Source organism: Brachypodium distachyon, chromosome 4, assembly GCF_000005505.3.
Source record: "Brachypodium distachyon strain Bd21 chromosome 4, Brachypodium_distachyon_v3.0, whole genome shotgun sequence".
Taxonomy (NCBI): Eukaryota; Viridiplantae; Streptophyta; class Magnoliopsida; order Poales; family Poaceae; genus Brachypodium; species Brachypodium distachyon.
Genome location: NC_016134.3, coordinates 5,295,515 through 5,311,478, shown reverse-complemented (window position 1 = coordinate 5,311,478; position 15,964 = coordinate 5,295,515). Strand labels below are relative to the sequence as shown.

General features: G+C 40.4%; 2 protein-coding genes across 2 annotated transcripts; one reads left to right on the top strand and one right to left on the bottom strand.

Annotated features, from left to right (window-relative positions):
- On the top strand, positions 1–3,619 carry LOC100828317 (mitochondrial import inner membrane translocase subunit TIM22-2). Its single transcript, XM_003575927.4, has 5 exons — positions 1–368; positions 2,627–2,691; positions 2,796–2,868; positions 3,001–3,054; positions 3,179–3,619. The coding sequence occupies exons 1-5, from the start codon at positions 113–115 to the stop codon at positions 3,406–3,408; spliced, it is 678 nt and encodes a 225-aa protein (XP_003575975.1). The 5' UTR covers positions 1–112; the 3' UTR covers positions 3,409–3,619.
- A 654-nt stretch (positions 3,620–4,273) lies between these two features.
- LOC100825849 (1-acyl-sn-glycerol-3-phosphate acyltransferase PLS1) lies at positions 4,274–10,892 on the bottom strand. The gene is made up of 11 exons (XM_003575920.4): positions 10,734–10,892; positions 10,252–10,374; positions 9,261–9,300; positions 9,071–9,144; positions 8,921–8,980; positions 6,857–6,934; positions 6,623–6,781; positions 6,015–6,140; positions 5,747–5,839; positions 5,540–5,623; positions 4,274–4,724 (listed from the first exon to the last, which is right to left on the bottom strand). Exons 1-11 carry the CDS (start codon positions 10,812–10,814, stop codon positions 4,518–4,520), a joined length of 1,125 nt encoding a protein of 374 aa, XP_003575968.1. The 5' UTR covers positions 10,815–10,892; the 3' UTR covers positions 4,274–4,517.
- Between the last annotated feature and the right edge of the window lie 5,072 nt (positions 10,893–15,964).

Sequence of the window (15,964 nt, the reverse complement as noted above, 5' to 3'; positions counted from 1 at the left end):
GAAGGCTCCAGGTGTCCAATACTGTCCACGGTACACGTGACGAGTTGCCTTGGCTACGGACCCGCCCGCGGGCACACGCGAACAGCAGAATCACGAGCACGCGCGGGCGGCCATGGCGAGCGGCAACCAGAGGCAGCCGGATGACAACTACTCCTCCGACGGCGGCGACACCACGGACGCGGAGTCCTCCGACGAGACCTCGCATCCGCAGAGGAGGGGGCCCGGCGCGAACCCCATCCTCACGCGCCTCTCCGTGTCGCGGAACCCGAGCCCGCTCGCCGCCGCCACCGCCGCGCCCGGCGTCTGCCTCCTCCGCTTCGCCTGGGAGTCAGCTGCCGGGTCCCTCGTCGGCGCCGTCGTCGGATACGGTAACACCGCCATCTCCTCCACCCCCTCGTTTGGGTCTATGCCGCTAGTTAGGGTTAGGGCTCTGCTCTGTGGTCCTGGCGGGCTCGATTTCTAGGCCTCTCGTGATTCGATGCAGATTTGGACGGGGCGGGGTAAGATTAGGTTCTCATTCAGTTCGCGGCGTAATTATTGGATGAGATACTGGCATCGGTTCGGGTAACAGTATTGTTCATCCCGCATCAATGTTGCACATCTTCGCTGCTAACCAGACTCCATTTACATTATGCGTTTGTCTGATCTGCGGTACTCATAGTGTTTGTCCGCACGGTTATACTATATTAGTGTTATTTCTAAGGCAGTTGTCAGATCCTGAGGCAGTTGTTTATGGCTTCTATTTGATAGATTGTTACTCCCTCCCATATTACTTGTCGTTGATTTAGTGCAACTTTGTACTAAATCTGCGACAAGTAATATGGGTCGGAGGGAGTACTGTATTGTGCCAATTTTGGGAGAACATTAAGACTGGGCTCAAGTGAGACATATGGTGCGCTGTTTGGGTTTGATGCATTTGAGTTTCAGAATTTGTTCTGGATAGGTGGGCTTGATGCATTTGAGTACAAGGATTTGGTTTGGATATGTGAGCTTGTAGCAATTTTGTTGAATTTTGGTGACACTGCCACCAAGGATTATGGAGAAAACGATTGATAGTTAACTACAAGGCTTTATCATGAAAAGGCATGTCCTTATCAAATTCACTGTGCTAATACTGGGAAATGATAATCTGGTATAGGATGAAACACTGGTGACTTTTCATTGAAATGTTAATAGAAAGCTTTTTTTTGCTCCATTTATCGATTTAAGGCATAGCTTTAGTATGTTGTAAGCTGTAATTTGTATCGAGTAAAACATGTGTGAATTTTCTCAGATGTCATTAGAACTTTTTGTGCATGCCAATGCTTATAACATATGAACATGCCATTTGGAAGCTTAGTGTGTTCTCGTTGCGTTCATAAGAAGTACTAAGAAGTAGGGCAAAGCAGCTGAAAAAAAAGGGGTCCGCCTTTCCCTACTTAGCTGTGAATTTTTTATCATGGTTCAAGCAGGCAGAAATGGTTTCATTCACACAGTTCATTTGAGAATACCGTATGTGGGATTTTGCACTCCCCATCGAAGTTTATGGATTCCAATCTAAATCATGTCAAAACTGTTTAAACCTGGACATTTTTTATTATTGGTAGATTGGATGCTCCCAACGTGTCTGTCTCGTGTGTAGAGTTTGGCAGTGTCTGTTATTCTGTTAAGTTGCTTGACGTGCATGGGCTGATGGGCCAGACCTGATTACTGACCTAAGCATTGTACTCTCTCTGTTCCAAAATATATGGCGCATAACTTTTGTTAAAGTTTGACCAATTTTATAAGAAAAACCGACAGCGTTTAAAGTCTCGAATCAAGATCACTAGATCTATCATGAAATATATTTTTATACTGTATTCATTTGAAATAGTAGGCGCTAATATTTTTGGCGGTAAACTTGGTCAAAATCTAGTAAGTTTGACCGTCAACAAGAGTTATACGCCCTATATTTTGGAACGAAGGGAGTATAAATTTTAAGCTAGATGATGCCCCACACGTTTGTGCAGAACATTAGTCAAAAGTAGCCATTGAAGAGATGTGTGAAGGACCAAAATTTGTAAAAAGATAATCATTAGTGTCTCCAAGAAAATACTTTGTGTCCATGCACTCACATACCCTCATTGGCCTCATGTATGCATAGGCTCTTATATGCATTAATTAAGTTGACTTGGATGGTGTGGATGACAAGAAAAATACTTAGTAGGGAGCAATTGGATAGGTATATAGGATAAACCCTTAGCTTGCTTGTGCAGTCCATCACATGGACAGCCAGGCTGTGGGCCAATAGACTAACAGAATACCACCTTAATTTATTGATAACCAAAATAAAGCTAATATGGAGATTTAAGAAAAATTCTTCCCTTTAACTACATTATCGTTATCTTCATTACTGTCTTGAATGTAACTTTCACGTGGCTATTGAATATGGTAGTGAATCATGGGTCTTAAGATCAACATTCCTCCTGGTGGTTATGACAAATCATTTCAGTCATTCTGTCTGTGTTCAGCCTTGCATGTTCATTGAGCACAGTAATTTTTGTTTGGCATGTGTCTTCCTTTTGGTCCAATCAAAAATATATTTCCTTGTGATGTTAAAGATATCACATGACCCACCTCTAACTTGCTGTTCGTGGAAACTGTTCAGGAAAAGGTTTGGTTACTACAAAGGGGTTTAAAGGTTCATTTGCTGATGCTGCATCTTCTGCTAAGGTAATGATGATACACATTCATGTTTGGATACCCATGTTCATTTAGTTGTAACAAATGTTTCTCTGTTCACATTCGTCATGTTATTATTTGTCTTCTTGCTCTAGATATTTGCTGTTCTTGCCGGCGTTCAAAGTTTGGTTTCCTGCTCTTTGAGGCAGCTACGTGGAAAAGATGACGGTCTGTATTTGTTATTCTTTTGCTCATCCCAGCTTCCCCTAAGAATTATATTTTTCTTTTATCCTTTACTAATCCTTAGGGTATAATAAAATGACAAGGATGTCCATTGACTTTTGGATCTTTTATCTCCAGTTATCAATGCAGGAGTTGCAGGCTGTTGTACTGGCCTTGCTCTGAGTTTCCCAGGTAAAGTTACAGCAAACAAAATTACATCTTGGTCTTGTTGCTGGATGTACTACACCCGTTCCTAAATAGATGTCCCTTTATTGATCACTGCAGCCCCTTGTTTTTAACTTTTTTGTTGTTGTAGGTGCACCACAAACACTGATTCAGAGCTGTCTGGCCTTTGGAACTTTCTCTTACATCATAGAGAAGCTCAATAAACAGCAACCTGCATTAGCACTCCCATCTAACACTGGCTCGAAGCGTCTGAATGCTGGACAGAGTGTTCTTCCTCCCTTCACACTTCCTATGCCACAAGGCGCGGCGGAAGGATTCCCTTCGTTTCAGAACTTCTTGTCAAAGTTCCAAGGAAAGTGAATAACCTCGAGGATTGGTTGCATGCTTTGGTCTTGTGTCCATGTAAATGCTTCAGTCTGAGCTTTTTGTTCCCTGTTTATCACAAAGGATGATAACTACTCTGTTGTTGAACAGTTTTGCAAATTATCCCCCAGAAGGAAATCAGCTTAGCTTGTGTTCAAGAATAATATCTTCGTCGTGAATGACTGTTAGAAGAGTTAATTGCACAAAACCCCATGTCCACGTGCACTGACAGCATTTTACTATGACTTGTGAACATTTTTTTTCTCAAAACCACAACTTTTGTGTTAATTATCAACACAACAACGGAATCCGACATGTTAATGGTCAATCTGACATGTATTTTTCGACTATGGCATTCCTACGTGGGCGAGCCTGCGAGTCCTTGACGACGGGGATGCCAGAACGAAAATGAAGAGGCTGATCGGTGGGGCATGTGTCCCCACCTAAGCACCATTTCAGGGCAACGATCTACGTGAGACCTGACCTGTGGGACTGGAGTGTCATATATTGTTCATCAGACGTGCGGTTTGGTAATTTCATGGATAACTAACACAGAAATTGTGCACACTGCACTGTCAAAGCACAAAAGTTGTGGTTCCGAGAGAACAAGTGTTCACAAGTTGTGGTAAACTACTACAAGTGCATGTGAACTTGTTTTGTGTAATCAGTATCGTTAACTCGGGTACCAAATGCCACGAACCTTGTGATGCCAAGTTAGCAGGACTCATATTTTGGCCCTTGATGTGTATGAAACAGAAACTCGGTGTGGTTTTGTCAGATATCAGCATGGATACAAGATAACATCATCAGACTGATAATCATTATAGGATCGTCTGAACAAAAAGTCTGACAAAAAAAAAGCTGTAATAATGCAAGTGTCAATTCCTGCTGCAAAATTAAAATCTTTACCATTGTCATTGCAAATTACGAAGTACACAAAGAGGGAAAAGGCTAACAGTTCTTAACACACAAAACTACAGGAGCTCTTAATGAGCACAACCAGGATAGAGAAAATTTGCCCCTTCAAGCTTGTACCTGCACATATATATATATTCTGAACATAATGAATTGGCAGTTCCCAAATAGACTGAATTTCATATGATTTCTCAGTCTTTCTTCACACGGTCCCTTGCTGCTTTAGCAGAGCTTGAGCGCTCCGACTGCGAGAACATGATGAATACATGCATAACGGCAGTCACCATCGCTAGTCCCGCAACGAAGAGGATGACTCCTTTCCATGTTGACAAGAGTTGGGTCCACTGTAAGAATCTATGGGCACCATACAGGAGGAGACATGACCAAGACAGAACCACCTGATCAAAAGCAGGATAGAAGTGAACTGCGAGAACAATCCTGAGCATATCTAAGATATTATCATAGCAGAATAGCAAAAGAACCACTCTTGTGTGCACACGTGCCCGCTTATTTGCTGCTTTGATCAAGAGAGAAATAATCCCCCCATGATGCAGTTATCTGGGGCTAAGGAGTAACGAATGCCTAGTCTGATATCAAAGAGGTGCCACACTATTGTGTTGAGCATATTGCCGCTTCTTTGCTAGTAACAAGGAAGCACCACATGATCACTGGACTTAATATGAGACGGAGGGAGTATTGAAGGTGCTGAAGGACCTGACCTTGAGGAACCTGTGGCTGTGCCAATGCTACTTTAATCTTATTTTCTAAATAACCTCCCCCTAGTTTCACTATAACCGAGTCTCAAAATATCTATCAGCACATTGAGAAAAATAAATAGTTCAGTTAATGCAATGTTCGTACTCTCTAAGCCTACTTTGATGCTTTGGAAAAGGTTAAGTGATTGTAATATACTACTCCCTCTGTCCAACAAAGGATGTCTCAACTTTAACTAAATTTGAATGCATCTATACATTAAGTCACATCTAGATACATCCAAATTTTGACAAACTTGAGACATCTTTTGTTGGACGGAGGGAGTATATCATTTAATAGGGATATGCATGGTGAGTTCTATAACCCTTTCTTACAGTTAGTGTTTCCTTTGTCTGTGCATGGTGGGCTGATGATTGTTTTCATCATGAAACAGAAACACCAATATTTTTTGACGAAAAATAGTTAACCTATTGCATAGAGTAGTGTCCTGGAGTCTTACCACCAAAGATTTCACGGGGCGACCAATCGGTCTAATTTCCTCATCAAAAGAACCAGTTGCTATATGCCTGTCCAATAACGCATCCTGTCATAGAAAAAAAAAGGTAGTGATTAATAAATCAGCCAGATCATCTAGACTTCTAGAGTTTCAACTACAATAAATTGTGTGACTGTGATCACAGTTAAGTAATTAGTAGTAGTTCCGTACCTTTGCTACAAAGATGTCTTTGCACCATCTTGAAACATCCTCATCTGAGCTAGGCATATCACTCATTGGATGGCGTTTTATCCGGACATGAACCTATACAATAACAATACCAGAGCTGTAAATTTGATTGACATACCAAAGGTATTTAAAAACTGAGAGGCTCTGCACAGAAATTCAAGTCCACAAATATATACTCCGTATTAATCATAGATAGTTTGAAGAATTTAAATGGCTAGAATTCAGATACTAAAGAAGTTAGAATACTTACAACTGATGATTGTCCCTGAAAAATACGCAGCATTGTTGGTTTAGGTGAATCTTCAGGAATAATCACTGTTGTATCGTAGATAGCTGGGACAAAATCACGCATAATACTTACAGCTGATACAAATCCCTGAGATTTACACATGAAAAAGAGTTGTCAGAACAAAAATTTAAAGATAAAGTAGGTAAATCCTGGAGATAAATTTGCCCAAAATTGTGTAAATGTGTCGCAGCATCAGACTACCAAATATTTGTTCTGTGAAACTGTCCACGTAAGCTGCTGTCTACTGTCCTCAGAGCAATTGATAAAAAGGGAAAGATAGGCAATATGCTTTTTACCATACTAAAAGAGGAGCTCAAATCTAAGAATCTGATATTTGTTACAAGCCAAAATTATACTCCCTCCATCTGGAAATAAGTGATTTGGATTTGTATAAGAATCTATACAAATCCAAGTCACTTATTTCCGGACGGAGTGAGTAAAAATTATTACATCATGGGACAAGGTAAACATCAAACATTTAAGACAGATTTGACATCTTATGTGAAAAGTTAATATTCTACAGAGTTTAGCATTCCAGATTTTCAGTTCGGAAGCAACAAAATGAATACCTTTGTTCGTGGAATCAGCACATTTCTAGGGGCTGTCAAACCCTGAGAGACTGCATATTCTTGAGCAGCTAAAAGTTTTGCTGGAGTATATCTTGTACCCTCAACAAAAAGGGCAAGCCAAAATGACCGGGGGAAGTCTTTCAACCTTTGAAGACCCGACTGCATTTAAGGCATAAATATCATTTATTTGTATGATCAGCAAGTTACCATAGTATTATGTAAGGTGGAAAGTACTTTAAGTGTTTTTTCATCCTTTGCCCAGCTTCTCTCCAGAAAGAGGTACTCTGCAAACCACATGGACCAGCCAATAACCTGCCATAGTTGATCAGGACAAGACACAATAAATGACTGCAGATCTAGAACTAGTTGCAAGTGCAGCTCATTCCAAAAAAGGTATGTTTAAGTTTCCATTAAAAAAACATGAGGCATAATCAGTAATATGCTACTGCTATACAGATCACAGAGATCTTGCCAGTCTAATGCATAGAGCTATTATTGCATCGGTGCGTTCATATTCGGCCTTAGTTCTTCAGTGCTTCTACGATCAATTTAGTGCACGATCCTAGTATCCTACTGCGAGTAAACTATTCTGAGTTCCAGCCAAAGTAGTATTATTTTTCAGTTATTTCAGTTATGTTATATACTGGAATGTGGTAATTCTGGCTTGAGAAACCGCGCCAGGACTTTTTTTTTTTTGCAAAAGAACAAGTTAAGCTTATACACCCTTTAGTAATTAGTACATTTATTACTCAAATATGACTGAAACTATCATCAGAGGCAACACGTATGTTGGACAAATCAACTTTCAGCCAATCCTTACTGCTGAATGTGCCTATTTAGTGTTTGAAGTTAACTAAGAAAACTATATAACCCTGCAATTTCGGTTGCTCTTCTTAAATACTACAACCACCGTTTCACAATATCTTGGTGGGACAAAACTTAAGTAAAATTTTGATGGATTTGTACCATACCTGTCCTTGCTAATAGATTAGTAATACGTCCATCTCATGAAAGCAAGAATGATGAAATTCTATAAAGTATCACTTCACTCTTGGCCTCCTAGGTATGTGTGCTGGACATATATAGTGAAACGTAGAAGTTATTCTTTTGGTAAGACTTTGGCAGTAGGGATGGTCTCTTCTCTTCTTAAGGTCTTAAATACTCCCTCCGATCCATAAAAAGTGTCGCCCACTTAGTACAAAAGTTGTACCACTCCCTCCTTCCCATTTTAAACGTCGCCTTAGTTTTTTGGTTTTTTCCCAATTTATGTGTCGCGTTAGCGCTGGCCGGCGTGCTCATTGATTTAGTTCGTTGAGAGTAGCGCAAAAATTGGCTCGGGGAGTCTGCATGCAAAGCGATTAGTGGCCAGGAGCGAATAGCAGGGCTGCATGCATTGATTAGTGTTGCATGCGGGCGTGGAGGAGGCTCAGTAAAATCGCACGCTTGGCGGCCGAAGCGTTTCTAGCCGCACAATTAATACCTGAAGGCCTATTTTCTAGCATTTCAAACTGCTCCTTGGTATGTGTGATTGTGCTAATACGACAATTAAAATGGGAAGGAGGGAGTAACTTAGTACAAAATGGGAACACTTTTTATGGATCGGAGGGAGTACTACTTTGTTCGTTGGGACTTGCAGCAGGGATCACCTTTTAACTATTTACGTGATACTCCCTCCGTCCTGTTTTAGGGGGTGCATTTTTCAAATCGCTGAGTCCAGTAATAAGAGGCGCCTGATCCTTTTTGGCAAGCTTCTCCCCAAAACACCCTCATCCATGATTGGTTCTATTCAGTCTATGCTCGTCTTGAATAACTGCAACAGTGTGAACAGGCCAATGGCTGCATGCAGCAGTAACTACAGCCCGTATGATTCGGCCAGGCTAGATAAAAAGCAAGCACGCTGGGCCCATCAAGAAACACAGAAAAACAAAGCAACCCAATGGCTAGCTGAGAGATTTGTGCTAGGCTCGGTTTTCATGATGCTGTGCGGGTAGAGAGAGGATTTCACAAGGTAGTGTGCCTGCTCTTCTCAGTTCATTGGTATGTGTGACAAAATTAGTACGCCTGGTATATACGGACGGAGGGAGTACCATTCTTGTTCACAATAATGCCATCAAAATGATTGTATCATTAATAATTTTAGTAAAATTCTACATTCCCTAATTTTATTTGATTCATTCCTCTTGCTTAGTTTTTCAAGATAACCTTGCTGCACATACATCAGCTAGAATGGAATTATGAGGAATGTAGAGCCAAAATATGAGAGGATATGTCATGACAGAAATGCATGGCCTAACTTACTGGAAGGAACTTTGAAGATTTCTTCATGATAGCTATTGCACTTCCAAGACATCCTGAACGCTGACCACCAAATCATGGGCAACTCTCATCATAGTATATTTAACATTAAAATTAGTAGATAAAAATAATTATCTAGAAAGTGATAAGAACCTGTGCTAAAATCCACCCAACCAGCCAATCAATGTCACTCCGATGGTTTGATATGAGAAGGGCATGCTCTTTGCCTGTAGAAATCTTCAGATAAGGCCATATATAAAAGCAATCCATTTCTATATATGGTCTTAGTGAATAATGAAATGACATCAATTCCCACATGGAAATGTTGGAATTAACCCCTTACCCATTGATTCGTAAGTTTCTTGATCTGCATGTAATTGTACCTGCAAATTACATGGATACTGAAATCAGGGAACTATTAAGATGTAAAACTTATTATTTCAAGAACGAAAGAACTACAGATTTGAAAAAAAGTTTGTTTGCTCTACTTCTTACGGAAATTAAGTACAAGGAAACTTTACGTTGTATTTGGATGGCCAAGAAGGCAAGCACTTAATGGAACTTACAAGAAAACTTTACGTCGGATTGCCAAGAAGACAAGCTCAATCATAGATATAAGAGCAAAGGAAAACGTAGTAGTTCAAATAATTTATATCTGTGAGGCCAAATGATAAGCCAGCAGCAACAATTTCATGTCATGCGGAATTGGGTCAAATCTCTACATATTCCTATAACTGAAGTTCTGGTCAAAAGAAAGGTTCGTTCTGAGTGAAAAATCTTCTGCTGCAGACATTCTTAACCTGCTTATACACTATCTCTTAGAAACATATATTAATGCTCTTATGAAAATGGTTAAAAGAAACATATTTAGGTCGATATTATGAATATGAAGTTAGCAATATAACTGAAAACCATATAGCATCCCCAGATGGTGTCACAAATTTCAGTTGACTCAACAGGATGAGTACTTGAGTATTTATGCAGCTTTCAAAAAGACTGTCGACTTATCCTCTGGTATATACTTGGCGGTGATCAACCCACCCAACACTCGACATTCCCTTCTACCCAAAAGGCGATGAAAAAGTGCTTGCTGTGCCATCTTCATGCTAGATTGTGATGCGGATTCATCCAAAGGTATCTAACTTTAGGCAAGTAATTAGACCGTATATTCATCCTAAGGTCCCCATCAATGCATCAACTTAAAAGGCAAACAAGAGAGGCCTTGTAGCCCAAATGATGACACTTGATTCTAACTTCAGTTCTGCTATGTAAATTGCATTGATGGTGTATAAATAAGAAAAAAAAATTGCCTTTCTTTAGCTCCAAAATTATACCTTAACACCTGCCCACCAGTCCACAAGCCAGATCAGCTGAAGCCACAGCAGCTCAGCCACGAATACATTGATCTGCCGGTATAATCTCTTCGAGAACGGCCTTATCAACAAGAACAATACAGCCTGCAATGCTTTGCCAATATATAGTAAGAAACCAATAACAGGCCGGTGAAACTTCCATCAAGCAATTAACGGACCAACGAAGCAAAATTTGCTAATTTGGAGCTAAACTGAAAATGATGGCATCAGATCGGACTGCGAGACACCAAAAAACATACTAATTGATCCAAGCAAGTGAAAAAAGCCACGGAGGCCCACATGCTAAATCACCAATGCGAGCATATCTAACAGAACAACGGTTTACAAAATGAAAATCGGATCTTTGCTCGCAAACTTCTCCGGATCACCACAGAATACCCTAAAAATAGGGTGGCAAGGAATTACGAAAAATGGATGGTAGAACCGGGGCGCCCGAGTTTTACCTGGATGGCGTTAACGACGAGACCGGAGAGGAGGAAGAGGAGACCGAGCGGGAGCACGACGAGCACGAGGGGAATCGCCATGGCCGCCGCCGCGTCTTCCTATCTTGGCGCCGTGTCTCGGGATTACGGCAAAAACGCGGGGGTTAAGTAGGAAAGATGGTCCTTCTTTCCGTACGCTTTGCGCACCGGCCGCGGGATGAGGACAAGTACAAATATTCGTTTTCTTCAGGGGGCTATGCGAAAACAGCCCGCGCACACGCTTGAACGTGCACTGCACATGCTAGGAAAAGAACAATTGACGGGCACGTCACGACTCACGACGTTGCTATCTCATTCTCTATCCTGAAAATAGCTTTGCTGAGCTAAAAAACGTCTCAAACCATCCAAGTATTCAGCTTTGATGTTAGTTAGACCAAATAATATGCTTGTTTTGTGTCACAAAGATTATATTATTGAATTTGCATCGGAAAAGGAGTTTCTACTAATGTAACTTCTGTAACACATAATCCACATTTTATTGATCATATCAATGGCCAGAGTTGTCACTCGAAAATATGGATGCCTTTTATGTTGGAATGGAAGAAGCATTTTGCATCAGGATGATGGCGGGACACTAGCGTGAATGATTAATCTGTGAGAGCACACAAAGGTTTGGTGAAAAAAAGCATGGTACTGACCGGCCTACCACTTCATTCTCAAGGAACGTATTAGCATGAGACCAAGACCACAGGGGCTCTTTGATTCAAATGATTTGGGTAGGAAATTTAGAGGATTGCAATCCCTAGGGGAAAAAAACCTATATGAGCCATCTGATTCATAAGATTAAATTTCGTAGAAATTTTTTCTAAGAATTCTTTTCCACTACATTTCATACGAAAATTCTCATCCACTCAAACCTCTTGTTAAAGTTACTTACTTAACAATGTCTAAAAATACTCCCTCCGTCCCACTTAATTGACTCGATAATTGAAAAATATTTCCTCCGTCCCATATTAAGTGACTCAGATTAGTCTAAAAATATGTATCTATATACTAAAATATGTCTAGATACATGTATTATTTCGGCACTTAATATGAGTCGGAGGGAGTATAACTTTATGTCTGACTTAAAAGTTAGCCTATAAATAAGATGGCGGCGTATCCAGTGAAAACCTCCATTCGGTGCAAACTTCATAAAAATCACGTACAAAAGTTTCAAAAAAATCATATAAAAATGTCATATGTTGGAGGTGTGGTGCTCTACAAACCAGCAAAATTTCAAGCTAAAAATCAAATGCATTTGGAAGAAATTAAAAAGAGAAATATGCAAATGAATAGTATCAAAACTGAAGGCCCACTATTCATGCTGATTTTGTTTTTTTCGCTGCTACTAAACGCAATTGAGTCCGGAGTTGAAATTTTACACACACACACACACACACACACATATATATATATATATATATATATATATAATACATCACTTCTCTAACACGTGTAATTTTTTTGAGAATTGTTTGAATTTTTTTTGTTGGAGTTTTCACGGTTTACACCGTAGAGGTGGTTTTTACCGGATATTTTCCCAAATAAGATACAAACGAGATATACACTGTCATTTTTGCATTGGGGTGTCCCAGGCGTCACGATAGCAATTGACCTTGCCGTGGGACAAATGCACACCACTAAAATTTCTAAAGTTACATCTAAGTTCCGTTCTAATTGCGGAGGCGCCCTGTAACATTCAATTTCTTAGGGATGTCCGCCGCGCGCCCGTCCGAGGGGCACCGGTACCGCCGCGCCCACAATTACTGCAGGTCGATCTCCAGCACACACCGGTTGGTGACGAGCAAAAAACCAAGGAAAAAACGAAGTTTGAAAGTCGTGGTTAGCTATTGGCTGGGCTTCCGATCCGGGCAATCCAAAAGCACGACTGTCAGGATCGAATTGAAGGTGCTCAGAGGAGCTGGGCCCGGCAAAGCAGCGGCAGTAGAAGTAGGAGTTTGCTGCTCAGCTCTAGTTTGCTCACTACTTTGGGATCGTCGCAAAGCAGGAACACCACACGCTAAATAAGTGGGGAAATAAATGGTTGGGATGATTCAAGCAGCTAGCAAATTTCATGAATGCTTGAATAGTTATTTGTTTTGAGAACAGTCTGGCTTTATTGATTCATAGAAGAAAGTACAATATATCCAAACAAGCTAAACGAACATAAAAACGAAAATCCACTATAGAACTAAAAGCTCCATCATGGCCTTCCGTAATCAACGTCTCTAGATCCATCTTTCCAATCTTGACGTTTCTCTATGTAACCGGTAACGGAATTGCAGAACATCATGTTTGCACAAACTGGACTAACCTTATAGGTTTTAAAAAGCCGCTTGAGTCACCCACCTCAAACAACGGGAACCTAAAATCGTCGAACGCACCATGGCCGAGGACACAACTCTTACAAGGCAAGCTGTGAAAACTGCTTCTTCGTTGATGAATTGACAAGGAAAAAAACCAAAAACACCAAAAGAAGAATTGCGAGAACCACTGGCTCCATGGAGTAGGACGCGATGCCTACGCTAGGACGGGGATGAAGCCGGGACATAAATTTTCGAGACGACGTCATCTCCACCGTCAAGATGCCACCATGAAGAACACACAAATCTAATCAGTAAACTGCAAAACTAATGCCAGACGTTGATCCGTGGTCCCCCCGTCTCTCAACGCTGAAAGGACAGTCAGAGACGAGGGGAACCGCTGGAGATTGAAATTTCCTTCAACAAGGACGGCTAGGTCTTCTCTTGACAGCTAGGGTTTCATAAAAAAAAATGCTTGAATAGTTAGGAGGAGTACATGGGCATCGGGCGGGACTTTCCCAGCCCAAAGTTCTTTTATGGTGATGCCAGCCCAATGACCCAGCGCCATTTAGCCTTTTCATTGGGCTCCTCCGTACTCTTTTGATCTTTTCCCTCCCACCGTGCAAGTAAGGCCCTTTTTGGAAAGAAAAAAACAGGCCTGGAAATTGTTTAGAACAAAATTATGTACACAAACAATAAAGTTACGTACACAAACAAAAAAAACAGAATTTAATAATTTAAAACAAAATTATGTCGAGAAGTGTTCCGCATGCTTCTCTTTTGCCCTACTGATAAACAAGATGGCAAGCACACGTTCTCTCAAAAAAGATGGCAAGCACACGCATCCAAGTTTAAGGAGAAACTTGCTAGCTTGAAGGGATGGTGGCTCCCCTACCGGAAAGATCTTTTCATCGCATAGCTTCCAAAAGCCCCAGCTAGCCAGAATAATTATTTCTGTGGCAAAAGCCTGATTCGGAGCATCTAATTTGACATTTTAGATTCCAGCAGTTCATAGCAAAATAGCAGTCCCATGACAGATGGATCAGAGTTTCTTCAGCTTGTCGGGACAAGTAGAGCACACAATTTTAGCTGGGTAGGTGGATGTTTTTTATGCTGAGCAAATTTCTGGTATTGAGTCTATCACGAAGGGCCAGCCAACAAAAGGTTTTATGCTCCAAATGACAGCTGCTTTTCCATATTCACTGGAATTGTGGGCAGAGTGTGAACTAACAGTGTCATAAATTTCATGGAGGTGAAGCTACTGGCGCTCCGATTATACTACTCCCACCGACTCATATTACTTGTCTCAAATTTACCCAAATATGGATGTATATATGTTTTAAAAGTGTCTAGATAGATGTAATATTTTGACAAATAATATGGGTCGGAGGGAGTAGTTCCAAAGATTATTAGAGGTACCAGTTTCAGTCTGAACCAAGAGGGCCTGAACTTCGAAATATTGATCATAAGCAGGGTGAGTGAGACAGAAGAAGATGGAAGAGATCAGAAAGGTCTTCCATTTCTGCCACCTGCTTGAAGGAAATATGCATGTTGCGGTTTATGCCTGTCTAATTCATGAGCTACTCCAGAAAGTTCTTCCATTTCAGTCAAAAAAAATTCTGCCACCTGCTTGAAGGAAATATGCATGTTGCTGTTTATGGCTATCTAATTCATGAGCTACTCCCTTAATTGTGTTCCATACCAATACTTAGAAAATACCAACAAAACAAATACAATTTTTAGCGTGTTCATATGTATGAACAATTAAACATAGGTTGATATCATACATCGAGTCCTTCGTCCGTGTCAACATTGCAATGATGCCCCCCACATGGATTGCACTGACTCCTAAGTTTTGTCTACTGCATATGCCCCCAAAGTGTGGGTTCTTCACTTAGTTACTACTCTGTTATTGTTCCTTGTGTTAATGATGCGAAGGGGGCATATAAGTCTATATTATAGAGTTGAGTGGGATCCTGTTCTTTTTGCTAACAACCAAAGTGGTTGCGGCCAAATCCTAGCTAGGGGGCAAGATTCTTCGTACTTCAGCTTCTAATACCACTAACTTGAAGGAAGAAAACAAGGGCCTATCCACAAACCTCATCTTTGTTTCCTGTTTGATCTTGAAAAGGACTTTGTGGTGCAAAAAAGCTAGTTACTGATTGGAAAGTTATGTGGGGGATGCAATGTCTTAGGCGTGAGCGCTCTGCTTATGGCATCCATAAAGTTTGAGTTCTCCACGTCACATAAAGAGACGACAATAATTAAAAGAACTTGTATAAACAGATTGTATCCTTAAGCTGACTCTATATAATTTCTTTAATCCGACTTTACATGAGTTGTTAGAATTAAATTATATCGCGTAATGGTCAACTTTTGTCTAAGAATTTGATTCTTGGGAAGAGTTGTTTCTTTTTTCCCTCCCTCAGTCCCTCACATCAGCAAATTGCAAATAAAACTATAAGTCAATCTCTGCGGATGGTATCAGTTATGTTTAGAAGTATCCCTTACTAAAAACTCATAAAAAAACATGATACAAGATGAGAAATATTGCAAGAACATGATACATGATGAGTATTTTATACCACAAAAATGTTACTTCCTCTGATCCATATTAATTTTCAAAATATTACATGTATTTAGGTGCTTTTTAGGCATGGATACATCCATATATGAACAAATTTGAGACAAATAATTCTGATCAAAGGGAGTATTACCAAGTAGCATAATTAATGCATAATTAAAATTTGGAATGTTTTAATAGGAGCGTTAGAATAACAACTTTTGTTCCAACCTCTAATTACATTGACTCGGATCGGAATTTGCTTTTAAAAAATAAGTGAAGTTTTTTTTTAGAAAAAGTGAAGGATTTAGGTTTGTAGAAAAAAAACCGTCATCCCCTTTGTA